This window comes from Microcebus murinus, chromosome 7 (genome assembly GCF_040939455.1).
Source record: "Microcebus murinus isolate Inina chromosome 7, M.murinus_Inina_mat1.0, whole genome shotgun sequence".
NCBI lineage: Eukaryota > Metazoa > Chordata > Mammalia > Primates > Cheirogaleidae > Microcebus > Microcebus murinus.
The window spans coordinates 15,775,231-15,801,700 of NC_134110.1; the positions used below are offsets into that span (position 1 = coordinate 15,775,231).

General features: G+C 50.6%; 1 protein-coding gene across 2 annotated transcripts; it reads left to right on the forward strand.

The window, feature by feature from the left end:
- Positions 1-24,898, forward strand: SYNM (synemin). Of its 2 annotated transcripts, XM_012764527.3 has the most exons (5): positions 6-908; positions 7,403-7,527; positions 18,724-18,794; positions 19,808-22,236; positions 23,152-24,898. In XM_012764527.3, the coding sequence occupies exons 1-5, from the start codon at positions 99-101 to the stop codon at positions 23,470-23,472; spliced, it is 3,756 nt and encodes a 1,251-aa protein (XP_012619981.2). In that variant the 5' UTR covers positions 6-98; the 3' UTR covers positions 23,473-24,898. The 2 variants fall into 2 exon arrangements, with proteins under 2 accessions (XP_012619980.2, XP_012619981.2); XM_012764526.3 differs by having other exon boundaries at positions 1-908; positions 19,808-24,898.
- The last annotated feature ends 1,572 nt before the right edge of the window (positions 24,899-26,470 follow it).

The window sequence follows — 26,470 nt, forward strand, 5'->3', positions numbered from 1 at the left end:
CTCCCGGGCGGCGGCGGGGCCGGAGAGGCGCGGCGGAGGGGACAAGACCAAGGCGGGAGGGGAGCGGCCGGCCGGGAGCGGCCCACGCGCGCGGCAAGATGCTGTCCTGGCGGCTGCAGACGGGCCCCGAGAAGGCCGAGCTGCAGGAGCTCAACGCGCGGCTCTACGACTACGTGTGCCGGGTGCGGGAGCTGGAGCGCGAGAACCTGCTCCTGGAGGAGGAGCTGCGCGGCCGGCGCGGGCAGGAGGGCCTGTGGGCCGAGTGGCAGGCGCGCTTCGCCGACGAGGCGCGCAGCTTGCGGGAGCAGCTGGACGAGCTGAGCTGGGCCACGGCGCAGGCGGAGAGCGAGCGCGACGCGTTCCGGCGCGAGCTGCGGGAGCTGCAGCGCCTGGACGCGGAGGCGCGCGCCGCCCGCGGCCGCCTGGACGCCGAGCTGGGCGCGCAGCGGCGCGAGCTGCAGGAGGAGCTGAGCGCGCGCGCCGCCCTCGAGGCGCTGCTGGCCCGGCTGCAGGCCGAGCGCCACGGCCTCGACGCGGCCCACGAGCGCGACGTGCGGGAGCTGCGCGCGCGCGCCGCCGGCCCGACCATGCACTACCGCGCCCGCGCCGCCGGCCCCGCCGCGCCCCCGCAGCGCCTGCGGGAGGTGCACGACAGCTACGCGCTGCTGGTGGCCGAGTCGTGGCGGGAGACCGTGCAGCTGTACGAGGACGAGGTGCGCGAGCTGGAGGAGGCACTGCGGCGCGGCCAGGAGAGCCGGCTCCAGGCCGAGGAGGAGACGCGGCTGTGCGCGCAGGAGGCGGACGCGCTGCGGCGCCAGGCGCTCGAGCTGGAGCAGCTGCGCGCGCGGCTGGAGGACGAGCTGCTGCGGATGCGCCAGGAGTACGGGCTGCAGGCGGAGGAGCGGCAGGTCCGTGCCTCCCCCACACCTCTCCCGCCCTCGCCCGGGCACCCTACTCTTGGAGGGGTGGGAGATGGGGCAGCGGCGAAGATCCCGGGACCTGCAGCCGGTTCGCCCGGGGCGTGGACCGACAGGGCCCGCCCGGAGGGTGCCTGAATGGCCCGGGGACCCTGGCTCGGAGAGCCGCCTTGGGCTGCGCAGGCTGCCGCACGGTCCTGACGTCTCCCCAGCTCTGGAAGAAGAGTGCCGTCCGTTGGTCCATCGACTCAGCGGACAAGTGCCGTGTGGCAGGTCCCAGTGCATAGCCCCCGTCCTTGTCACTTTGTTAGGTTGTCAACTTCTTTATATCTTGACTGGGTGCATCCTGACAAACGACCCTGTTAGCGCTAGGTTTCCTTTTAATTTCTTGTGCTTCCTAGACTTACTAGATCAACATCTAAAAGTCAAACAAGAAAGCCCTCTGACTTCCACAAGTGACAGCTCATGGCAGCCCTGTTGGCTATACGGCTCCTCAGGGGAAAACTCAGATTGGTTTCTAAAAGAGATTTTATTTTGCCAGGATGATTTCCCGGTTGGAAGCAGCTGGTTGAGGCTCCCCGGGCGGCTGCCTTGTTTGTTCTTGGGAGGGGCAGCAGCCATAATGCAGAAAAGAGCTTGATCAGGGACATTGTGCACAGCGCAAGCTGACGTCCGATCTCTGGGTAGTGTAAAAGTTGTGGGAAAACAGGGCCCTGTGGCAGGATGTTATTACAAGTGCAGAGTAATAGAAACAGTTGCTATTTCAGAGAAACAACCCCTCTGACACGGGTGGCTGATTTATGGTATGGTACGCCCCGTACAGGCCTGTCCTGTCTTAGCGTTTGGCTCCTGCCCTGCTCAGCCTCAGCCAGAATTGGAAATACCCCTAAATCATGCTATCAGTAGTTCTCAGGAGGACAGTTGGGAATAATATCTGCACAATTTCAGAAATATTTCAGGAAATCAGTTTGCATCTGTGAGTTAAAGATTTGACGGTGATTTTGTGCTTTTTGAGGGGAACGTAGGGTTATGTATGGTATGGAATAACTGGGTGATGTGACAAGTGTCCACAAATGGTCAGTAAAGATCTATTGATTATCCCTGGCCCCCAGCACCGCACAAGGGTTTCAGTATTCAAAAGCTGGGCGCTAGATGGGAAATCCTAGAAAGCAATATGGTACTGAATTGTTTGGGATTTAATCTTTTGTGGGTTTTGTTTGGCGTTTGTCTCAGAATTTTTGAAAGTATTCTCTCTGGAGCTTTGCTGTAGGTAAAGCCAGGACAGGGACTGGCGCATTGTGTGCTGATGTCCCTAAGACAGGGGCCAGAGGTTTGAATTCCACAGGCCCCATATTCATCGTTGAGTGAAAGTTAAAGTGTCTTCATGCAGGTGTTCACAGAGATTTGAACCAATGGGTATTGTCACTCTCCAAAAAAAAAAAAAAAATGTCTGCCAAACTTACTGCCCAGGGGGCCCGTTTGTAGGGAACTTTCACGACCACCTCAGGGGCCTGTGCTATGCAAGCGGTTTTGGAAAGTGCTACTTTGAGACATGCTTTGCGGACTAAGTCCTTGTCATTCGTTGAGTCACAGCTCAGTTGGCTCATTTTGGACCTTGAAACTCTGGTTTCCATGTTCTTTTTAAGCAGCAAAACTCTTTCTCTCTAAATGAAATTTTCAGTGGGAACCTAAATCTGAGACGGATGAAAGCAGGATTCCCCGGACTGGAGGAGAGGTGGGACTTGGAAGTGCAGTTAGAATCACTGTCCAGACCTTCTTTGACCCAGGGGCCCCCCTGGGGAGGTGCCTTTCCTGAGGTCACACCTGCCCGGAGACCAGGATCTCATTCTCAGTTTCCTGTCCAGTGATACTTCTCTCTTGTTGGAATTTACTTCTTTACCCTAAAAGTAAAGAACAAGAGAAATGCCATAAGGACCTGGATTTTTTTCAGTGCCAGTTTTTGTGGAGGTTTCATTATACTGAACGTTACCAGTTACTAACTTGTCCATATCCTGAATCTTTCCCCAGTTATCTTAAAGCAACAGTATTTCAAATTGCATTCCAAAAGATTCAACACCAGTAAAAAAAAAAAAAAAGATGCTAGAAATTACATTAAGGAGTAATTATTGATGATTGAACCCCAAGCTTGTAATTTTTTCACGTTCTAGAAAATTTCATTCTAGGGAGACTGAAAAATCCTAAAATCTGGCTTAACAAATATACTGTATAATATAATAAATGTTACAATATTAAGAGTTAGTCTTCAGCACGTGCTTCTTGTGTGCCAGGTTCCGCAGATCCCAAGCCCTTCACAAACATTGATTCTCAGTCCTCATACCAGTCTTAGCAGGTGGGTACTAATATTAGCCCCATTTTACAGATGATGAAACCGAGGCACCTGGTTAGTAAGTAGCTAAGCCAGGGTTCAACTCAGGCTCTAGTGCCTGAGCAACTAACCACTGGGCTACATTTCTTCTCTTCCATCTGTTCCATCCAGGAAACCCTGGGCCAGTATTCTCTTTGTATTCATAGAATAATAATTGCCCTACCAAAGGGCTAGCCCAGAGGTGCCATGTTAACTTAAAATCCTAAAATGCTTTCAGACCCTTCCAGCTGGCTGTTGTCAGGAGAGTTTTGGAATTCTCTTTCATGTGTTAATATTTCCTTCTGTGTTCCATGTAGCTTAATGGTCCTGCCACCTGGGGGCAGGGGCAGGAGTTGGGTGCCAAAGAGGGTGGCCCCCACATAGTGCCCAGCCTCTCCTGGGCCACTGGCCCCTTTCTGCAGCCCGAGGGGGAAAGATGCTTGCTAGGACTGTACTTCTGGGAAAACAGTCCTTCCCAGATAGCCTCTGTGCCTTCTCCATGTGAGATGCTATTTGGTGGCCTGCCCCATGCCTCAGGTTTGCCCAAGAAAAGTTCGCTGAACTGACGTCCAGGTTCCCAGCGTTTTCTATGTGATCTAGGTCACTTGAAGCCTGAGTGACACACACAGTCTGCAGGAAGGGGCTTTGGGAAAAACTTGAAGACATTTGTGATCTATGCCAGCTTTACCTTGTAAACGTTGAGGCTTTTGCTTGCGAAAGTGAGCTCTTAGCTGCTGAGGCCAACTGTTTGTGAAAGGCTTGCAAGCCCCCATAGCATGATTGATTGAAAACTTGCCTTAGCTCAGAAGGGGGATGGGATTCGCCATGTGGCTAAGAGTCAGCGCTCTGCACCTGTCCTGCCCGGGCTTGAAGCCTGACTCTGTCACTCTTTGAGCAGGTTAAGTTCCTTAACCCTTCTGTAACTCAGTTTCCCCATTTCTGAAAGAGGGATAATGAAAGTAGCTCACAGGGCATGTACATGCAGTCCATTTGTTCAACATCTACTGAGCACATAGTGTGTCCAGCTTGGTTCTTCTTGGCTGGAGATACAGCAGTAAAAAGTGCCAGACAAAACAGAGAAAGTCCCTTTACCTCAAGCGCCTTGAGGTGGACACAGTGCATGGTGTTTGGAGGATCCACAGCCAGGATGCTGGCGTGGCTGGGGTGCCGTGAGCGAGGGGGAGAGCGGCCACTACAGGACTTGGGCTTTTACTCTGAGTGTTGTGGGACGCCACTGGGGGGTTCTGGGCAGAGGGGAGTTGGGACCTGTTGGTCTTTCTGGAATCGCCCTTGCTGCTGTCTTGAAAACATACTGTGGTGAGCAAGGGTGAGCCCAGGGAGACCTTGTTAAGAGACTATGCGATAATCCAGGCAGGAAGTGCTGGAGGCTTGGGGTGAGAGTGAGGGGGACGAGAAGGGGACCTACTTTCAAACTGAAGCCAAGAGGATTTGCTGCCAGATTGGATATGGTGGGAGAGAGGGAGAAATCGGAGTTGACTTTAGGGCTTGTGGCTGAGCAACTGGAAGAAGGGGTACTCTTTGCTGAAGGGGGATCTGGGTGGAAGACTCGAGTTCAGTTTACCTGTGTCAGTTTGAGATGCTCTTGTTAGAGCTCAAGGGGATTTAAATACTATGATAACTTCATGTAGACACAAAAAGCAAATGTGTTAATAACAATAAGAGCATAGATTGGATAGCATTCACAGCACCCTGAACTCGTGTCATATTTTGTAATCCCAGCTGGATATCTAAGAGGCATCTCAAACTAATGCAAGATTATAAGTGATGATGATATTTGTGAGCTCTTCCTGGCTGTGTGACTTGCTCAAGAAGGGGAAGTTCAAATTTGGTTGAGAGAAAGTTAATTCTTTTGGCACCAACAGCAAGTGCGCTTTCGCTGGTGTGGAGCTAGGTTTCATCATCGGCTGTGACGCTGCCCAAAAGCTCTCTAAATAGCAGCTGGAAAAGGTGACCTCTCTCCCAGGCTTTTGCAACATGAGGTGAAACTGCTTCTGCTTGGGTTAGAATCAGCATCCTATTTGGGTGCTCCAGCGCCTCTGTCCTGGCCCTCGGTTGGCTTAAACTTCTGGCAAAGCAGAGCCCAAGGCCCAAGCTTCACTCAGTGGCAGGATTGGTTGGGAGCCAAAAAGTATTATGTTCCCGCTTCCAAAACTCGACTAATTTTCCTTTGACAGTTTAGAAGAGTTGACTCACATGGAAATGTGGTTGGAACTATACTTACTTAAACACAGTCTGATTTTCCTTTTTATATTTTGTGGGGTAGCTGTAGACCTATTTCTGTGTTCTCTGGGAGGAGAGAGAATGTTCCTATTTACCCTTTGACAAAGCTGGCAAATTTTGACCTACATGGGAAGATGTGGTTGGAGATTTGAGTTCATCTGGTATTTTTTTTTCCTAAGCAGTTTTACAACACTTGAACTTCTTTGTAAATAATAAATTACTATTAAATTTTAATTTTTAATATTTAGGGCAAATTTCCTATAGTAGAAATGACATATATATAGCCCATTTTCTATCATAATTTTGTATCTGAATTTACATTCCCTCTAAATCAGGGGAACATAAAATTTTCACACTGAGATTTAACTATAGAATGTGTGAAGGTCTTGGCTCAATTCTGGCCCCTCCCTCACTTATGTCGAGACTGGTGAATTTTCTCCTCTGATGAACCTGTTTATCTGTCCATAATGCCAGCTCTGGGGGCTGTTAACATAGACCCACCCTGGGACACTAGCCAGTGGTTCTTAGATTTATTCCTTTGCTTTAAAAGCTAAATGGTTTTTGTTTTTAGTATCCTTTTTACAAAGAGAACCCAACAATGATCATTGGCATAGAAATGGAACTGCTGTGGGAAGCAGAACTGTTCACATGCTGATCATGGAATTTTAAGAATGATAAATCCAGTGTGGGATCTTAGTTACGTTCATTCCTTGGGGTAACAGACATTATATATTTATTGTGAACCCTTTAGTGAAGGGATTCCAGCAGCAATGAAAATATGTTCTCTCTCTCAATAGTCTTACAGTTTTTGAATTCTACAAAGATAAATGTTTATGGGTACAGCTTAGTTTAGTTAATTGTGTTCAGTTGATATGCTATTTCCCATTACAAACTAGAAGTTAAAAGTATATGGACTTATTTCAATGTTTAAATATTTGCTTGGTGAATTATTCTCCACAGGAACTAACAACTAGGAAGAAGACACAAAACTGTAAAATGGCACAAATAAAGCCATTGCTTTTATGGCTAGTTTTAGTTTAATAACTAAATGATATAATTGACTTAAAATGGGACATTTTGAGGAGGGTAGTATGATCATGATCATTTCATCTTAAATTCACTTCCGCAGCTGTGTGCTGTGCAGCTTGCGTGTGGAGGGCACGGGTCTGGGGGCCGGGAGGGTGGAAGGCAGCCGTGAGTCCAGCCAGAGAGAGGGAAGGCGTTGGAGGGGCTAAACCAGGGACTGCAGAGCCGAGAGGGGATGTGGACAGGTACTAAGGAAGCCCTGCCTTGTTAGCTATGTTGTGCAAGGACAGTTCAAAATGAAGATTCATATCTGGGTCTGGATTTTGTCATTTGGTGCCTGTAATGTATTATTTCTTCCCAGATGATTTTAAAGTAGCTTTTCTAGGTGAAACAAGGAACTCTGTATCAGTTTACCTGCTTGTTGTCAGGGAAATCATGACTTTGGGGGGACTTTCTAGCTCAACTCTGAGTGACTTCTGTTTCAAAACCTCTGATTTCTATCTAGTCTTGGCTTATTTTCAATAGCATCTTAGTTGACCGGTTTGATGTATTGGCTTTCCCAAATGGACTGATGTCTGAACTGTAGAGATGATTTGAATAAACTGCTAAGCAATCATTATTATTATTAGAGAATCTGAACAGAGAAATGAGTATCCTATCACAATCTTCCATATGCAATGAAATAATATCTTCCATATGGAAGAGATACAGTATTTGAAACCATCCTTGCAAAGGACTGCATGTTTTGTAAGCCTGGAGGTTTTTCATCTCAATCCTGAACTGGTGGTACCTGAAGTTTATGACCCAGTAAAGCTCCCGTTCTCTGACCTAAAAGCCTCTCTGTTCTCTTTAGAGAGTGATTGACTGTCTGGAAGATGAGAAGGAGAACCTCACCTTGGTCATGGCTGACCGTCTGCGAGACTATCAGGAGCTCCTGCAGGTGAAGACCGGCCTCAGCCTGGAGGTGGCCACTTACCGGTAAGGATGCTTGCAGAGTAAGCCTTGAAGCCAGGGGTATAAAATCACGATACCCTCTGGGGAGTCCCTGTGGCTTTGTGATAAGCAGAGAGCAGCCCTTGGCATGGCCAGGCAAGGAGTCCAGGGCCCAAAGGAGGAGAAGGAGGAGGGGCTTGCTCAGACCACCAAGCAGGCATCCCCCCATGATGGGACCAGCTAAACCTTGCACCCTTACCTGGCTTGTATGTGTTCTGGGCATTGGTTAAGAGCTTTACACATGTCAACACATTGGATCCTAGGAACTAGAAACTATGTTTATAGAATAAACTTTGCTTGGAGAAGTTACAGAGCTAGGAAGTAGAGGGCCAGGATTTGGAGTCAGGAAGTCTGAGTCTATCTGCCTATTTTACTGTTGCGTCAAATCTGTGGGCTCTGATGCCACCCTGCATGGGTTTGGTTTTGAAGAACTGCATTTTTGCCAAGAGATTAGCATGATACTCTAGGGCAACTGGCTCTGTTTATCAGATGTTGACTTGAGTTCAACATAGCCAACCCAGATGAAAAGGTCACAAGCACTCAAAGGGGCTGGGTGCTGGGTACGGCAGAGAAAGCAATCGGGTCCTCCTGGGTGTGGCCTGTGGGCCAACAGAGCAGCACACACCCCTTCCCCTTCACCCCTCCCTGCCCCTGGGTGGTAATTAGTCTTTGGTTGAGGTGTACCCCTGATTTCCTGACAGCTCTCATGCTCAGTGAGGACTGCTGCCGAGGGGCCCAGATCTGAGCCTTTGGAAGGAATTTTGAGAGACTCAGATTCCCCACTTGCAAGAATGATAATGACTGGTAACATTATGGAGCCCCTACTGCCTGCTAGACACAGTGCTGAGTTCTTTGCAGCTGTTCTCTGTTCCCAGTCACCCCCTGAGGTGGGCACCACTCACCACTTTTACAGGTGAGAGACAGGCCTGGAGGTCAAGGTTGCAGGCTGGTGAGGGCAGAGCTAGCCGGGACTGGCTCCAGACCTGTGCCATACCCACCAAACCATATAAAAAGGGCACCATGCCTGCTCCGTTCCCAGGGCAACAGTTCAGGGCATTGTTGTGAACATAAACCCATGGTGTGATCCATAAATCCAGGGTGTGAGGGTGCTTGGGAAACTGTGATGGCTGAGAGTAGAAGGCATGCTCGCCAGTGCCATGTTCCAGTGGCAGGTGGGGGAGTTGACCTGGAGAAGATAAGAAGGGGATCAGCTCCCCTGGGTAGGGGCAGGGCAGGGACAGAGCCCAGATCTAGTTCAGCGCTCCTTGTAGGCTGCCTCTGCAATCTTCTGATCATGACTTTTGTTCTAAGAATATCAGCGTGCCCTGGGTTGCTTTGATGTCCATTAAAAGCCAGAGTATCTGGCTGGTGTGTTAGTTCATATTGCAGCTTCGGGCTGGCCTCGCTGTCTTTTATTGTCTGGAAGACTTGCATCAGCCAGGACTTGCGGCAGCTCTTGTGACCATCAGTGAAGAGCCTGAGCCCAGCGAGCCTGCTAAGGGGTGAATTGAGGGGCGGTCCTAGGGCCCAGCCAGCGGGGGCTTTTCTGGATCCCCGTCTGAGAGCTGTGCTGTGGTTGAGTTCTGCAGAAATGACTGGTGGTCAGGGCTCAGGGAGAGGCGAGAGGAGGCACCGGCCAGCCTGTCCTTCCTAAGGTCCATGCCTGGCAGTCCCCTTGGAAATCTCATGGGGGGACAATTGCAAAATTAAATTGGTAGGGTATTGACTCTTGTGCTGAATTAGATTATCTAAACTTTACTGATAAGGAAAACTTGAAAACAGGCTTTATTTGGGGCAAGAAAGCATTAATCAGGATTTTTCTTTATTTGCAAGTGACAGAAACTTTTCTCACACTGGCTCAAGTCAAAAAAGGAATTTTATTACCCAAATACCTGACAAAGTCCTTACTTTCAGGCATAGTTGGTTCAGATGGCTAGAGGAGATTGGCAGCGATCTGTCCCTGCCTTCTCTGGTCTCTTTTTTCTGCCTTTCCCAGGCGTGGCTGGATGTGCCCCGAGTAGCTCTAGGCTTAGGGCCACTCAGCCTCATGCCCATTTGAAGGAGGGGGCTTCTTCCCAACAATTCCATCAGCACTCCTGGGCCCCGCTCCCTGGCTCTGCTGGGTCCTGTGCCTGTCCCTGAGCCCATCCTTGGCCAGAGGGAAGAGTGCTCCAGAGCCTGGGCAGGGGGCCGGGGGCACAGCCTCTTGTCAGTCACATGGACCGAGACTGGGGTGGGAGTCACCCCAAAGTGGGCGCTGTTCTAGAGCAGATGCCAGGCAGGCCCAGAAAGCTGACTTCTGTGTCCGTTTTAGGTAACACCTAATGTCAGATGAATCTTTTCCCTGCAGAGGCAGTTGGATTTTTCCATTTCCTTTCTATAATATTTCTCTGGGTTGGAGTCAGGAGACTTTTATTTTGTGGTTTGTCTCTCTGGGATTTTGAGCCCTTTCCTTTTCCCCTTTGCCCTGCCCTGTTTTCTGTCCTGAAAAGACATAGTGTGGGGATGGGCATCTTGTCCGAGAGTCCGGGGCCTGCCTTTTTGGAGGGTGTTCCCAGCCCCTCCAGCCCTTTGTCAAGGGCATGGAGCCTGAGCTGTTTTTGCACACTCTCAGCAGTCTGACTGTCAGCAGGGACAGAGTTTACTGCTTCTGCCGGCCCCTGGCATTTCCCTAACCCAATTATGGCTTGACTTGCCCATCTCCTAGGAATATAAGAGCCATCAGTGCTTTCAGGGGAGCGAGTGATTGACTTCACTGTACCTCTTTCTGCTGTCCAAGTTTGCACTGGGAAACCGAGGAGCCCCATGGGACCTGCACGCTGCCCCGCCCAGCCCTGGGGGTTGGAAATGCTGCAGGGTCCCGCCTGCCCGTGCCGGGTCTAGTCTGGCAGATGCCCATGGATGAAAAAGACATACAGGCAGTTGAATAGAACCCATTTATTTGTATATAAACCAAAACCTAGCATTTCTTTTCACCAGTGAGTGTCTTGAAGATAAGCCCGTGCTGGGCTTATCTTGTCGTGCTGGATGTGACTCTTTTTCAGCGTAGTCTAAGCTGCTGCTCAAATTCAGAGGACAGGAGTGAAACGGCGCGTCTGTGTCAGTGCACTGGTCAGACCCTCGCTCTTTCACCGAAGTGTCCATTCAATGTTTATAAAGCCTGACCTGCCTGTGGTGGCCGTTGCTCCCCAAACTTCTTAGTTGATCATCTGATTTAACATCTCCCCCGTGTAAGGGAAGGGACGGTGGCTTTTTAAAGCTTAAAGCACATTTTGCTGGAATTTGTCTGCTGTCTTGAGGCCAATTCTCAAGAGTCTAGGGCACTTCCCAACCCAGACGCTTGGCCCCTCCCGGTAACTGTGACAGGGAAGGAGAAGCATTAAAGTAATCATAAAATAATACAATTGTGTACATTTGTAATCTCCAAATGTAGACTTGTGATTTACAAGTAAATCACATAATTTAATAAACTAAACATAGGATATAACTCACACAAAGCAAACCTTAAAGAGTCCAAGGCTGCAGGCTTGCATTGAACCTTACCAGCCAGTAGATGACCAGGGGAGATGCTGGCACATGTGCCGGAGGACAGGTAGCACTGTCCCCACCCTTCCTCCTGTGTTGCAGGTGGCAACCAGCAGGAGCCATGGGACTGGCTGGGTGTAGGGCCTGGGGTGCCGAGAGGAGAGGAGGCCCCACCGCAGGCTGGCACAGTGTGGCCGTAGGGTTGGGGGCTTATCCATTTGATATGTGATCATGAGGTCTTCCCTGGAGCAGGAGTTTGACTGCACCGGCCCAGGTGGCTAGAGTCGAGATGCTCAGATGCAGCGCAGGGTCCTTCTCAGCCTGGGCTGCACTTGGGAATCTGTCAGCGTGAGAGATGAGTGCGGGTGGCCCCAGCCTTGGTGGTTTTAAACCTCCCTGGATGATATTCAGGTGTGACGAGCGTAGAGACCCCTGGTCCGGGGCTGCGCTGCTCACAGGGTGGACTGCGTCAGCATCTTGAGGCATCGTGAGCTTGTTGGAAGCGCAGAATCTCAGGCTCTACCTGGCCCTACCGGAGCGAAGCTGGCCTTGTGGCAGGGTCCGGGAGAGCTGTGTGCACACCTATGTTTGCAGAACAGCCACAGCCATCGCTAAGCACTATGCCTGTCGCAGCAGCAATCTGGAGGACGGACGGACTGATGTAGGAGAGAGGAAGAAGTCAGGATGTTGTACAAGTTTACACATGTCAGTCTCATCTGGTCATGTGGGGTTGTCCCCCTCCCAGCCCCCCCCCCCCCCCAGGGCTACACCTGACCTACCTACAGTCACAGAAATCTTGTGGAGCCCCTTGGAGAGAACACACTTCAGAGAAGGTGGTGACTTGGGTTGGACAGAATTAGGAGCTTTGAACACCCCAGACGAGCAACATAATTCATTCCTTTAAATCTTACTTTGCAGAATGATGTCAAAATAGTCTGTCTAGTTCTTCCTAACATTTTGTTAGGAACATTTTCAAACATAAGAGTTGAAAGAATTGGAAACACTCTTATACCCACCATCTAGATTGTTCTCCAATGAGCATTTTACTAAATTTGCTTTATCTCATGACTGTCTGCCCTGGTATTGTCACCCATCTTATTTTCTGAGTAGCCGCCCACACCTCTGACTGTGAATGGATAACAAGCAATGACGGCTGCCTTTGTTTAGCACTAACCATGTGATAAGTGCTTTGCAGACAGTATCTCCAACTTTTATAACTTCACCAAAGACGCGTGTTTTGTGTGTGACGAAACTCAAGTTCAAGGAGGTTACTAAAAAGGTCGCACGGCTAGTAAGCAGAGAGCCTGAGATTTGAACCTCAGGCCTTAGATCAAGGCTTTCCCCCTTTTTGCCCTGCTCACTGGAGTTAGACAGAAAGGGGCTGGATGTATGGGGACACTGTGGGCAGATGGTGGGGACCCAGTCCCTGTCCTCAGTTCTAGAGTAGCAATGTGCTGGGGGCAGTGGGAAGCCGACCAAGCATGCAGGGAGGGCGTCCGGAAGAGGCAGAGCTTGGTTCTTGCAGGAAGGGAAGCCAGGAAACACCCGTGTGGGAAGGGCTTCCAAGGCAGAGGGAGGAACAGCCCAGGTGAGGCCCTAAGGACTGAGCTAGTGTGGCATTTGTGGCAATGCCAGGCATTTGGGTGTCACTGGGCAGCTCAGTTTGAGGGGGCCTGCCGTGGAAGGTCACGTGTGTCAAATGGCCAGAGCCATACCTGTGAGGCCTTGCGTGTTTTGCACGCTGTGGTCTGTTCCCCGAAGTCTGCTCCAGAGACAACTGGCACGCAGGGCATGATGCTGGGCTCGGGACCTCGAAGATATGGCCAGTGTGGCCTTAAGGTTGAGGACCATGATGAGGCGGTGTGGACCTAAGTAGCATCTTGCACGACAGGAAGCAAGAAAAGCCACAAAAGACAAGATCACAGGGGAGTTGTGAGAATTGGGGAAGGCTTCAGGAGGGTGGTGAGATTGGTCAAGGGCCTGAAGGAAGGGGGCACATGAGCAGACACGAGGGAGAGGGAGGGGTGGGAAGTGGAGGATAACATGGCAGGAGGAACATGGTATGTTTTGGTAAAAAATCAAACAAGATGTTAAAAAAACAAACAGAATGCAGCCTTCAAGGAGGCCCTGTAGAATGTAGATGGTTCACTGTCGCCTACCAGATGAAGATGGTTCAGCGACAGGATGGAGAGCTTCAGGCCGAGGCAATGAGGAGAGATTTTCAAAGGGTTCGAACTGGGCCTTTTGGGAGGTGGGGGAAGTGGGGAGACAGGAATTGGACTGGCAGAAGGGAAGCAGGAAAGGGCTCCAGGTGGGCAAGTTTGGATGAGAAAAGAAGTGCAGGGAGGAAAACGCAAGGTGAGTGAGCAGACGTCTGGAGAGGAGGCAGATTGCAGGTCCTCCAATGCCAGGTGGCTGTACTGGGACTTTCTACAGCAGGCAGGGGACGGTCCCAGGGCCAGGGCGTTGGGGAGGCAACTGCAGAAAGGCGGAGTGTAGGAGGCCTGGGGTGGAAAGGTGTGTCTCTGGGCAGCTGCCGGGAGGCCTCAGGAGTGTCCCCCAGTCACTGGAGTTCAGGCGATGAGGACCTAGCATACATAGGTGGCCGTGGAGCCCAAGGGGCCGAGAGGCTCCTGGCTGAGAACGGGTGAGTAGTGTGCCGCTCGTCACTCACGCCTGCAGGCCGCACGCACACAGCCCTCTCTGTAACGCGGCTGCTTGTGAACGGCTGGTGGACAGTCTGAAGATGATGCAAATGGCAGCAATATCCAAAACCTCCAGTGTCTCAAACCCCGCTCGCTGCTGCTGTGAAGATCCGGTCCAGATGCTATAGATGGAGAACTTACAGAAGCACCGTTAGAAAATAAAAAGCCTCCCCTACCGCCCATACACACACTCAAAATAGAGCCCAGCCATCAGCACTAAGCTGTTAGAGAACATAATGGCAAAAGGATATTAAAAATTGAAACAAATGCAGGAATAGCTGGGAGCAAACTGAGTGGGGAAACCACAAAGCTGAAGGATGTAAAAACCGTGTGGGTGACCCGAGGCCCATCCCGCGTTTCTGATCTGGAAGGTGGATGATGTCGTCTCTGTCAGAATGCAAGAAGGGGCTTTGATTTTTATGTTTTGGGGAGTTGAAGGATCTAACAGTTGCTCTAAGTTTCACCTGAAAGAAAAAAATGGAAATCAGTGACCAAATGAGTTTTCAAAAGAAAATTTCTAAAGGACATCTTAGCCAGAAAGGAAAATGTAATGCAGAGGGTTATTTACTGCCCGGGGTCTTTAAGGCAAAAGTCCTTCCAGAAGGTTAGGTTAGAAACAACATCAAAAAATGTTGCGTGTGTGTCTCGCCAAGAGGGCCCGGGAGGCTTTCTGTTTCCTCTCTCTGATCCTGGGGCAGAAGCAGGTGTTTTACCTGAGGAAAACAGGATTTGGTCTCTGGTCTGCATTTAGGCTGCTAGGGTAGCAATATAGGTGACTGCTGATGTTCATAATTTCATCATTCTTACCATATTTCTGGTTGCTCTGTTATTTTTTAGGTCACCCATTCCTTTTCATGCGTCTGGCTTAGAGGAAAACATTTCTTAGGGGTTTCTTAAGGTTTATGCAGAAGCACATTTTGTTTTTTTAAGTTAAATCCTACTTTTCCTTTGAAGATTTAACAAAATATGTTAACACTGAGACTTATCTGGTTACTAAGTAAAATATTTGAAATTAATAAAATCTTGCAGTTTTAAGAATACATAATTGAGAGGATCAGCCAATACAGTGGGTTGGTAGCCAAATAAACAGATTAACACCCCGTTAACTATAAAATGTAAGTGACCCAGCATGCCTTCCCCTCTTGCCCCACTTCAGTTAGCTGAAAATCAGTTTTCTTCTGAGGTTGGAGGAGGAGTAGGAGGAGATGGTGGTAGGAATGATGATATTGCTGATTTATTGAGCACTTACTCTGTGGTAGCTCTTGCTCTAAGAACTTCCCACTTACTTTAAGTAGTAGTATTGCCACCAAAAACCTATAAATTCTCCCCATTTCAGAATAGGAGAAACTAAGTCACAGCAGGTTGGAGTGGCCTGCCCAGGGTCACAGAACTAGGAAGTGGCAGGCCCAGAGTTTGAATCCAGACATCCCAACTCCAGAGCTTGCTCCATTAGCCATCCCTGTGTTTCTTCTGTGCTTTATGTGTAACTTTGGTCTCTCTGTTGATCATCTGACTTGTTTTTCTCAGCCTCTTGTATTGACCCAGAGAAGGCTTTTAGGATGTGATTTAATACTGGCCACGGGGGGAGTGACCAGAAATGGCCCGGCACCATCACCTCCTTGTTACCCTTCATATAAAGCCATGGCCGTCTGACCCTTTCCCATTCAGGCCGCGATGCTGGTTGTGTGGATGGAATTCTGCCGCCTCCCCTCTGCTGCCCTCCCTTCCCTTCCGTCATCTTCCGGGTGACTGTCAGGTTCCTCCCGCAGTGAGGAGGCTGAAGGAAGCAGTGCAGAGCCTCCTTTCTCCCAGCTCCAGAATCTCCCCTTTCTACCCCTAGTTCTCCACCTACTTCTAGTTGGGAAGCACCTTGTGAACCCTCCGCAGACCCTGGGACCACAGTGAGCCCCACACAGGCGTCCCTTCTGGAAACATCCTCTGAAAGTCCCTCCTCCCTCTTGTCCTGTTTAAGGGCGGTGCAGCCGCCCAGAAATTCCATCAGGGCAATCTGTCCCAGACAGAAAGCCTGCCTCAGGGCCTGATTAGCTCGCAGGGTGGCCCATTAGGGCTGGAGCCCGGCCAGAGGCCACGTTACAGCTACTTCCGCACCACGGGTTCACCTCCGACTCCTTAATGAGGCCAGGGACTCGGGTTTTCCTGCACGTTTGCCTGTTTTCCTGCTGAAGGGGCTGCCAACCTGTGGAGCTGTGTGACATGCTCAGGAATAGCCCGTGATTCAGGGCGTTGGCATTTTTCACTGTCCCCGTGGCTTGGCGGCAGTTTCCCTTCACCGCTCTCAAAATAACCGTGTTTGACGGCAGCCTCCGAGAGCTGCCCGTTTCTTAAAGCTGTAGGAGTCTATTCCTTAGAAATGACCCTCGAAGAGCTTTTAGAGGAAATCATACGTTTCCGGTCTCTCGTCAATGGTTTGGTCGATGCCTTTGCCGTATTAGTCTCGGGCTGAGTTGAAGGAGGATGGGAGACTGTGTCTGCCACTGAGCTGCGTGTGCCACTTGCAGCATGAACTCCGTGACCAGTGCCTAGTTGGGCACTGGCGGGTAGGGAAGGCGACGTGTGCCCCGGCCTTCTGGGGTCCAGCCGTTGAGGGGGGTCACAGGTGAGGGACTGAGCTCTTTCTCCAGGAGGGGCTCAAGCTCTTCTAGGAGAGCCCTGCAGCAAGAGAATTTCCTCTCATTTATACAGCCCGGAGGGTCCGTCTGCAGGGTCTGTGCTGTCTGCAGTTTGTGTGCGGTACCATCGGGCAGGCCTAGTGACATTGCAGGGGAGGGCTTGGGAGCTCAGGCGGTCTGGGCTCACGTCTCACGCTTCTGCTGGAGAGCTGTGTGTCCTCCGCCAAGATGCTGTCTCTGTGCTCCTGCCTTCTCACCCGCAGAGTGAGGATGGGGCGGCTTGCACTGTGTGGCTTACAGATGTGAGAGTGACAGCGGTGCTTGGGGCCTGGTGTCAGCCAGGACTAGTAAAGGCCCTGGGCATGGGCAGTGGAGGGGATGTCTCTCGTCCCCGTGCCAGACCGGGGCTGGTGCCCCGTGTTGTACACCAGAGCACCCTCCTCAGGGCCCCGAACTCAGCAACAGCTTGGAGATGCTTTGGATTTCTCTGAGAGTGGAACAGAACATTCTCCTTGGAGGGTGGGGGGAAGATGTTTTTCCCTCAGGGGATCTTAAATCCTGAACTGCACCCCCAGGACCTGTCACTGATGACTTCTGCTGACCTGAACTCCTCACGGGCACCTTCTGTCCTGACTCGGGCAGCTCGAGGGAGGGACCCTGCGGTACCCGGTACCCGAGGCTCGCTGCTGCGTGAGCAGAGAGGATCTGAACCAGAACGTGGCCCATCTCCTCGTGCCCTGCCCTGGCCCCCTCGCCTATACGCTGCCACCTCTGCTGATGGAATCCTGGGGTGCAGATCCCTAGAGTCTGGCTTTCACCCTCAACATTCCTCTTATCCTACAGACCTCTACATTTTCTGGGCAGTGGAAGGTGTTTGTGTTCCTGGAACCTAAAGCGCTTGGTCATGAGGGTGTGGGATTAATGAGTCGGTGTCCTGTTTCCTGGCCTGCGCCCTGGGTGAAGGGCTGCGGCTCTGGAGCCATGCCCCTCACTTCCCCGGTCTGCGCATGTGTGCTCTGTGGTCGCTGCTGCTGTGGCAAGCCCTCCCACGCACACCTCCAGGAAAGCCCTCTTGGCCGCCTCTGCTTTCTTCCAGCGGCTCCCGGCTTCTCACATTCGTGGGGATCACCACGTTTAAATGGATGGAAATAGAGCTCGGTGCAGTTTGCCTAAACTGCCAGGTCCCTGCTAAGTCTGGGCGCCCTCCTCTGTCCTTCTGCCCAGCTCTCGGTAGTGTTATCAGCTTCTCCAAGTGGGCTCTGGTCTCGGTGCCCTTTGCCATGTACAGTGTATTTCTTGGAACCGGAGGCAGTGACTTCACACGTTGCTCTAGCAACCGAACGACTGTTGTACCTATAGCGGCAGCCGCCGGCGGTCATGGGCCGGTGGACATCCCAGCACTACCCGCACTGCACGCCGGTCCGTCAGGCCCACTCTCCTTGGCTCGGGGGTCTGTGGTGGATGGGAATAACGACTTAACGAAGACTCTATAATTTTTGAATTTTGGAGCTCTACATAGCTCAAGAAATCACCTAGTTGGGTACTTTCCACCATTTTATCAAAGGAGATAAAAAGATGCCACACTGGACAGAGTGAGGCCCCAGGGTGGGGGTGTCTGCAGCGCTGCCTTTTCCTTTTCTACCTGTCTGCCTCCCATCTCTCCTCTTTTTGTCATCTCCAAGATGTCCCCATGGAACCCAGTTTGAAAACACCACAGGTGCAGTCCAGCTGCCTTACAAACAAGTGTCAGTCCCTGCCCTGCTCCTAGTTGGCCTCTGCAGGCTGTCCCCCGCTTGACTCCAGGAAGGTCCCGGTGGGGGTTATAATTGTTCTGGGACCTCTAGCCTAGGGTGACGTGCCATGCATGCGCCACTCCCTGCTTCCCACAGAAGCCAGACCCTACCTGCCCACCCCTCCTGGGCCCAGCTCTCCCCAGCGCCCCCCTCATTCATGCCCTCCCTGCACTGGATAGGGAGGGCTTTCTAGGGGGGCTTGGCTCCCCAGGGCTGCCGACACCCTGGCCCACTCATTTTGTTCATTTGGCTGTTATTGGCCATACAGCTATTGGGTGGCGGGCTCTGTGCCAGGTGCCAGGGACGTGGTGGCGAGCAGAGCAGTGCAGTCTGGTCCAGGTCTGCTGAGGCTGGTGGGTGGGCTTGCCAGCCCCCTGGTGCAGCCCCGCACCGGCCACCTCTGCAGACACGAGTCCTAACACACAGGACACTGTGGTCACTGACCACATACTACATAATATGTTTTATTAGAGGCATGTCATACTCTCTCATTTCCTAACAAATTATTTTTTAAATTTATTTTCACAGGGCCTTATTGGAAGGAGAAAGTAATCCGGAGATATTGATCTGGACTGAGCATGTTGAAAACATGCCACCAGGTAAATAAAAGAAAAAGCGAATCATCTAACATTAAAATGCTTTCCAGCTGGGGCGTGGTGGCTCAGGCTTGTAATCCCAGCGCTTTAGTCTCCTTCCTGTATCTTGGGGTCTGTCCAGAGGAGGCCTCTGGCCTTGGCTGCCATGAGGGAGACTGAGGAGAGAAGGCTGTGCCACATGGGGTGTGGGCACACACGAGGGGACACTCGCAGGGTAACCGGTGCTCCCAGCCGCGTTCTAAGCCCCGGCTGCCATTGCCAAGAGCAAGTTACCCTGGTAGAGTTTGGACACCCCCAAAGGGCAGCACTACCTGGGGAGAGTCCCAGGCAAAGCCAGAGGCCCCGAGGATTGCCTCCTAACTCGAGGATCGTGACATTAAAACAGACAGTAGTGTTTCTGCAATGGCAACTTTTCAAATGAGGAGTTATCAAGTGTGAAAATAGAAGAAATTAGGAAGCTTTAAAAAAGTCAAATTTATCAGTACTGTTGGCCCAATATGGAAATCAGTGAAAAATAAGAGCATATTATAGAGTGGAGGGGTTATGCTGTTTGGTATTTCATAATTAAATACTTTGTAATTACAGAGCTCTTCTCTGCTGAACTAAGTAAAATGAACTTATCTCAACAAGGTAGAAATTAATGATTCTAAAATATGCTAATACTGTGAAATTTCAGCCACAAAAACTAGCACCTCTGACTTCTCTGGCATGTGTGCTGTGCTTTACGATCCACATTTGATATTTTTGTTAGGATGAGTGAATATTTTAAGATCAGCAACTGGAAAAAAGTGTTAGACTGAAGTATTTGTAACACTGCATTTTATCGTAATAGGATTTTTACGACTACCCAAAGATCATTTGGGCACTGAAAATATTTTATTTATAATGACCTTTCGGTGGTAACAGTATATATTTTTTAGGATGGGATGGGATTTGACCTGCAACAGTGCTTTTAAGATGGAAAAAGGTAATGATGTTTATCTCATTTTAATGAACTGTTTGTTCAATTTCTACAGAATTCAGAACCAAGTCCTATCAATATACTGGCTCAGTGTTACAGAGGGAAAACGAAAGAAATCTGTTGTCACGGCAGAAAGCACCTTTGGCAAGTTTAAATCGCAGCTCGGCGGTGTTCTCTAACCGGTCTGGGTATGTTGGGTCTCAGACGACCACGTCTGTTGGAAGTGCTGCCGGAAGAGGCCTCCTGGGTTCGGGGTATCCTTCCCCGGCCACTAGCCGGCAGGAGAATTCTTATGGCAAAACTGTCAGCAGTCAGACCAGTTTCAGAACTCTCCCTCCAACCTATGGTCTTTCGAGAAATACGGAAGCTCAGGTGAAACCATTCCCCGAGAGACCGAAAGCCGAAGGTGCGAGGGCTGCCCCCGCCTACGCAGCCAGGGAGTCCACGGTGGTCCAGGAGTCATACGGAGAGCACCGAGGCAGGGCGGCAGCAGGTGTCCCTGGAAGAAGCACTCAGTCGAGTGAGAGGACCGTCACTTTGGGAAAGAAAACAGAAGTGAGAACCACAAGGGAGCAAGAAGGAAACAGACCAGCAGCCGTCAAAGTCAAGCAAGAAGAAAAACTGTTTGATTCTAAAGAGAAGGCTTCAGAGGAGAGAAACTTAAGGTGGGAAGAACTGACGAAGCTAGACAAGGAAGCGCGTGAGAGAGAGAGCCGGCACATGAGAGAAAGGGCCAGGGGGAAGGAGTCGCTGAAGGAGAGGAGTGCGCGTGCGAGAGAGGTACCGATTAGTCTAGAAGTATCCCGGGACAGCAGACCAGAGGCGTCCCCGAAAGGTCCGCAGACGCCTGTCGAGAAGGAGGCTGGTGACGCCACGGGCCGAGAGGCAGAGACCAGAGAGGCTCGGTTCAGGTTGCGCACTGGTGACACCGCCAGCTCTCCGCAAGGCGACACCACGACAGAAGCCATAGCAGAAAACATCGTCACCAGCATCCTTAAGCAGTTTACTCAGTCTCCAGATTCGGAAGCATCTGCCAATGCTCTGCCAGACACAAAAGTCACTTACATGGCCAGGAAAGAGCTTCCTGGTGAGAGGAAAACAAAGACTGAAATAGTGGTGGAGTCTAGGCTGACGGAGGATGTCGACATTTCTGACGAAGCTGGCCTGGACTACCTCTTGAGCAAGGACGTGAAGGAAGTGGGGCTGAAAGGGAAGTCGGCCGAGCGGATGATAGGAGACATAATCAACCTGGGTCTGAAGGGAAAGGAGGGGAGAGCAAAGGTCGTCAACGTGGAGATCGTCGAAGAGCCCGTGAGCTACGTGGGTGGGGACAAGGCAGAGGCCTTCTCCGTCCCGTTCGAGGTGGAGGAGGTCGACGATGTGTCTCCGGGCTGCAGGGGGCTCGTTGAGGAAGAGGAGAGTTACGGAGAGACCGATGTCACGTTCTCAGTTAACCAAAGTCGAAGGACCAAGCAGCCCCAGCAGAACACAACTCACGTTGAAGAAGTGACAGAGGCAGGCGACTCAGAGGGCGAGCAGAGTTACTTTGTGTCGACTCCAGACGAACACCCTGGGGACCACGGCAGGGACGACGGCTCCGTGTACGGGCAGATCCACATTGAGGAAGAATCCACCATCAGGTACTCCTGGCAGGATGAGATTGTGCAGGGGACGTGGAGGAGGAGGAAGAGGGACGACGAGGTGGGCGAGGAGGTTGTGAAGCCCCTGGATGTTCCAGCACCCTCTCTGGAGGGGGAGGTGGGCTCTACTCACTGGAAGGAACAAACTAGAAGTGGAGAGTTTCACGCTGAACCCATAGTCATCGAAAAGGAAATAAAGATACCGCATGAATTCCACACCTCCATTAAAGGCATGTCCTCCAAGGAGCCCCGCCACCAGCTGGCGGAGGTCATCGGGCAGCTGGAGGAAACCCTCCCTGAGCGCGTGAAGGAAGAGCTGTCCGCCCTGACCAGAGAGGGTCTGGGCGAGTCAGGGGGCGTTTCGGTCGACGTAAAGAAAGTCCGGACCTCTGGCGGGGGCCCCGTGTCCCTGGTGGCCGAGGTCAGCCTCTCGCAGACTGTGGATGCCGATCAGTTAGACCTGGAGGAGCTCAGCAAAGACGAAGCTGGGGAGATAGAGAAAACCGTGGAGTCGGTGGTACGGGACAGCCTGGCCAGGCGACACGGCTCGGCGCCGGGAAGCCCAGACTGGGAAGACAGAGCGGAGGCACCGGGCGCCGGCGTCCGCTTCAAGCGCTGGGCCACCCGGGAACTGTTCAGCCCCTCTGCTGAGAGGGAGGGGGCTGGCGGGGCCTCGAGTGGCCCGGTGTCGGCCACCGTGGAGGTCAGCAGCCCGGGGGCCTTCGCCCAGTCACACGTGCTGGAGGACGTGAGCCACTCTGTGAGGCACGTGAAACTAGGCCCCACCGAGATCTGGAGGACTGAGCCAGCCTCGCAGGGAGGACCCACCGCAGCAGTGGCGGAGGTAAGTGGGGGAGGCGACCCGAGCCGGGCAGCGGGCTCGGCCCCAGTGTCGGGTCCCCAGCAGAGTCAAGTGTGCGAGGAAGCCTTCTTCCGAGGCCCTGTCCCTGCCTGTCAGGAGGTGGGGGGCACGGAAGACGCTGGCCCGGCAGGGTTTCCCACAGATACCACCGGCAGCTCGGGGCGGCACAGCACATTTCGCTCCAAACAATTTCATGCTGAGAAGGAAATTACCTTTCAGGGTCCCATTTCTGCAGCAGGGAAGGTTGGTGAGTCTTCTGCGACAGAAGAGGCGGTGGGTGTCCAGACTTCTGTAAGGCACCTTCGGTTAGGGCCTAAGGGAGGGTTCAGTGAGCCAATCCAGCTCGTAGCCTCACTTGCGGGTGAAGTGGAGTCGGGTGTCGGTGGAGGCACTGTACTCGTGGAAGAGTCGCCAGGGCGAGGCACACCCGTTAGGCACATCAGCATTGGGCCCCAGAGGCATCAAACCACTGAGCAGATAGTTTACCTCGGGCCAGTTCCCCAACCCGTGGAATTTAGTGACTCAGAAAGCAGCATTGTGCACAGCAAGGGCTCAGCAGATGCGACCCAGGCCACTCGTAGTTACACCTTGGGGGAGAAAACCCTTGTGACTGAAAAGAGCACCTTCCAAAGGGTCATGTCCAAATCTCAGGAGGATGGTGCAGGGGACCCATCAGGGGCAGAAGTGACATCGGCCGTTAGCAGATCCTTTAGGCACATACGACTAGGTCCTGCAGAAAGTGAAACCTCTGAACACGTCGTCTTCCATGGACCCGTGTCCAAAACATTCACTCTGCCTGGTTCAGCGGCGCCCCCTGGGCTAGGCGAGTTAGCGGACGGCAGCGGAACACTCAGGCACGTTGCACTGGGGCCCAAAGAAACTTCATTTACTTTTCAGATGGATGTGAGTCACCTAGAGGCCATCCCCAGCTGGACACGAAAGGCAGGAACAGAAGCAGAAGCTCACGGTGTGTCTGACCGTGGTGCCTGGAGAGACGCGGACAGTAGGAATGACCAGGCGGCCGGCGGGAGCCTTAAGGCCCCTGCTGGGGCCGGACACCAGGCCCACGGAGAGCAGGGCAAGGAGCAGGCAGAGTTTGATAAGGCGGTGCAGCTGCAGAGAATGGTAGACCAAAGGTCGGTGATTTCGGATGAAAAGAAAGTTGCCCTCCTCTATCTAGACAATGAGGAGGAGGAGAATGATGGGCATTGGTTTTGATAAACAGAAATTTTATTTTAAATGGCATCATATTTGGTAACATACCAACATACAAAGGCCTTTACTGATTTCAAGGAGTGGGAGGAGGCTCACTTGTAGAACCTCCTCCTTCTTTACTTAAAGAGTTCTCCAAGCAGTGTCAATTTACTTTATAGTTAATCTATAAAGGTTTCAAATTAATTCATGCCTTAAAAGGCATGGGAATTTTGTTTTTGACTGGGGACTTTTACAAAACACTTTTTTTTTTTTTTTCTGGAGTTTTCTCTCCACTTCTGCAGACGATTTCTACCAGTTTTGCCTCTGGTCACAGACATGGCTTGCATCTGCTTGAAACTATAATTATCTGTAGGCAAGATGCCTAAACATTAACTAGATTAGAGTAACAATATTAATATATTGAAGAGTAAATTTTGTTTGCATGTGCTAATATGAAATAATAAACTAACATTTTAAGGGAAAAATAAATACATTTTTTTCTCTTTCCAAAGTCTTTTCAAAAAGAGATCCTAGGAAATAAGCAGACTGCTTATGTTAAGAAAGTTTTGCTAAATGACTTCATCTTTAGGAAGAAGTTGTCATATAGCGTTAAATTCATTTAAAGACTTGAATGAATTGCTCTTATATGCAGAACTTAAAAAAAATATAGTATTTAATTTATGGAGAGGACAGCTATAGTATATTGTGATATTTCAAATTATGTTTGCACAGGCTCCCCCGCACTGGATCTGTGGGCAGGGGAGGTGATTATTGGGAATCGCTGATGGTACCATTTCTTAACGGCACCATGTCGTTAAGTAGTGCACAGCCCGAGTACTCCTTTCCATTACAGCCTACGTTCTGGAGTAGCCAGCTCCTATCAGACTGAGTACACTCGAGCTTCTGTGCATCCTAACCTTAGCACCCAGACACTTAATTCCACGGGCGGGAGGTAGACCCCAAAGACAATGATGAGGACGTTGATGCTCAGACTGCATCTGGACTGGCATGTGGGTCGTGAGCAGGAAAATTGGAAGCACAAGGTGGACTGTGCCTCCCAGAGAAGCCTTTCTCCACCCACTGCTCGCAGGGTGGAGGCCTTGCTGAGCTCAGAGAGTGAAAGATGAAAAAGCGACAACCAAGAACCAACCTCGCGGAAGCTTTTTTGCACTTTGAACAGAAATCATTACAGTTGGGTTGATTTGTCCACTTATACTACGTTAAGTAGAATAAGATGTTTTGGGGAGGGAACTGGGTGTCTGTCCTGCAGCCCAGCACTGAGACACTTAAGACGGGCCCTGGAGGGCGACTAAGGCCATCATGCTCATGGGCCACAGAACATGGACCTGCAGGTACATACCACCGAGTTTAAGATATTAGGATGAATGTGCTCTGTTGGATTCATTTTATTTTACACATGGGTATTGTTTTTAAAGCTTCCATCTTTAAAGGCATAGATCACACAAAAGTAGTATCTTTAGCCCACAGCATTGTTTTAATTCAGGCTAGTTTCTTTCACATAATGTCTGAACTATACTTTCTATAACATAGTATATCATAGAACTGACTGTAGTGCTCTGAGGAGTAGGATCTGAGGTTAACGCCACCTTCAGGTAGGTTGTGATGACAGCATTGGAGGGTCTTCCCTTGGATTCACAGGGTGGCCCTTGGACCCTCAGGGTGCACGACTCCTCAGGTCCCGGTAGTGGCTAGAGCAGGTAGTTTATTGAGAGTGCATTTTCATAATCGATAAGCGGAGGAGAAATGCAGCACAGCTTTCAAGATGATCTATTTTTAAAACACCATGAATTGGGCGGTAGAAAGAAAGTTGATTTGAATTGCAAGTTTAAACCTTCGTTACCCATCTGCCAAGTGAACTAGTGATTGTCAGATTGGTATGGAGGTGACTGCTTTGCAAAGATTTGTCATTTCTAAGACAGTCAAAGATGTGCTGATTTTATTTTAGCTGTAATTGGTAATGGTGTTTGTATAAATGATTGATGAGAATTTGGTCAAGGTGACAGCCTCCTGTTTGATGGCAACACAGACTGACGAGGAATCTATTATGAATCTAAGTGGTCTGAATTTGAAGTCAGTGTCTTAGCTTATAACCTTGCGAATGGATGCTGATGGGAACAGGTTATTCATACCGTGACCCACTTCTGTTTACTTTGGAAAATAAATATCTTACATCTTAATTTTCATCTCCAAGTTGTAAGGCATTGCTTCAAGAAGTATTTACCAGAATGGAATCAGGAGCTGTCGTTGGTTACCAAGTCTCAGAATCGCCCTGGAGAGAATGTGCTCTCAACATTGTGACAGGTCACCCAGAACGTCTGTGTTCTTTAAAACCAGTCAGTCCGGCGGCAAGAGAAATCAACTTTGAGGTTGGACGAGGCAGGAACACAACCAGTCTTTTCCTATTTATTGTTGTGTAGACAAAACAGTCTTCACTGAATGTTTCTCAACTCCCCGCTGGTTGTTTTGATATTGTTTGTTTAAGATGTATATTTAGAATGGAATCATCTAAGAAGCTGATTTTGTTAACCTCCTGTTCCCCACAAAGGGAAATGTCACAAGAATGTATAAAAATAAAAATCTGAGAGAAAAAATCACATTGTTCCTAAAGAGAATATTTTCCAGTAGATTTTGGTGTGGTTTCTTTTAAACTTTAAAGAATCTGTGTGTTTACATGCATGTTTTAAGGGTAGCACAAAATTACTGGGGAGAATATATATGAACAGTTCCAGTCCCCTAATTCCTCACTTGAATCAGAACTTGATAGTGTCAGCACAGAGCTAGAATGCATGGCACAGCCGAAACCAGTTGGCTTGCATTCAAACATATACTGAACAGTTTGTGGTAAAAATGTCCTCACAGCCTGGAGGACCAGTGCCAGTAGGACATGACCAGCCACCCCATTTTGCCTGAGATGAGGGTTTCCTGGGATATGAGACTTTGAGTGCTAAAATCAGGACTGTCCTGGGCATATAACGGATAGTTGGTTACTGTGTAAGTGCAA

Excerpts from the sequence above, each read along its gene's own strand:
- SYNM (XM_012764526.3), top strand. The coding sequence starts at position 99 with ATGCTGTCCTGGCGGCTGCAGACGGGCCCCGAGAAGGCCGAGCTGCAG. Across the intron at positions 7,528-18,723 it reads CTGGAGGTGGCCACTTACCG|GGCCTTATTGGAAGGAGAAA; the intron begins GTAAGGATGCTT and ends TTATTTTCACAG. Across the intron at positions 18,795-19,807 it reads TGTTGAAAACATGCCACCAG|AATTCAGAACCAAGTCCTAT; the intron begins GTAAATAAAAGA and ends CAATTTCTACAG.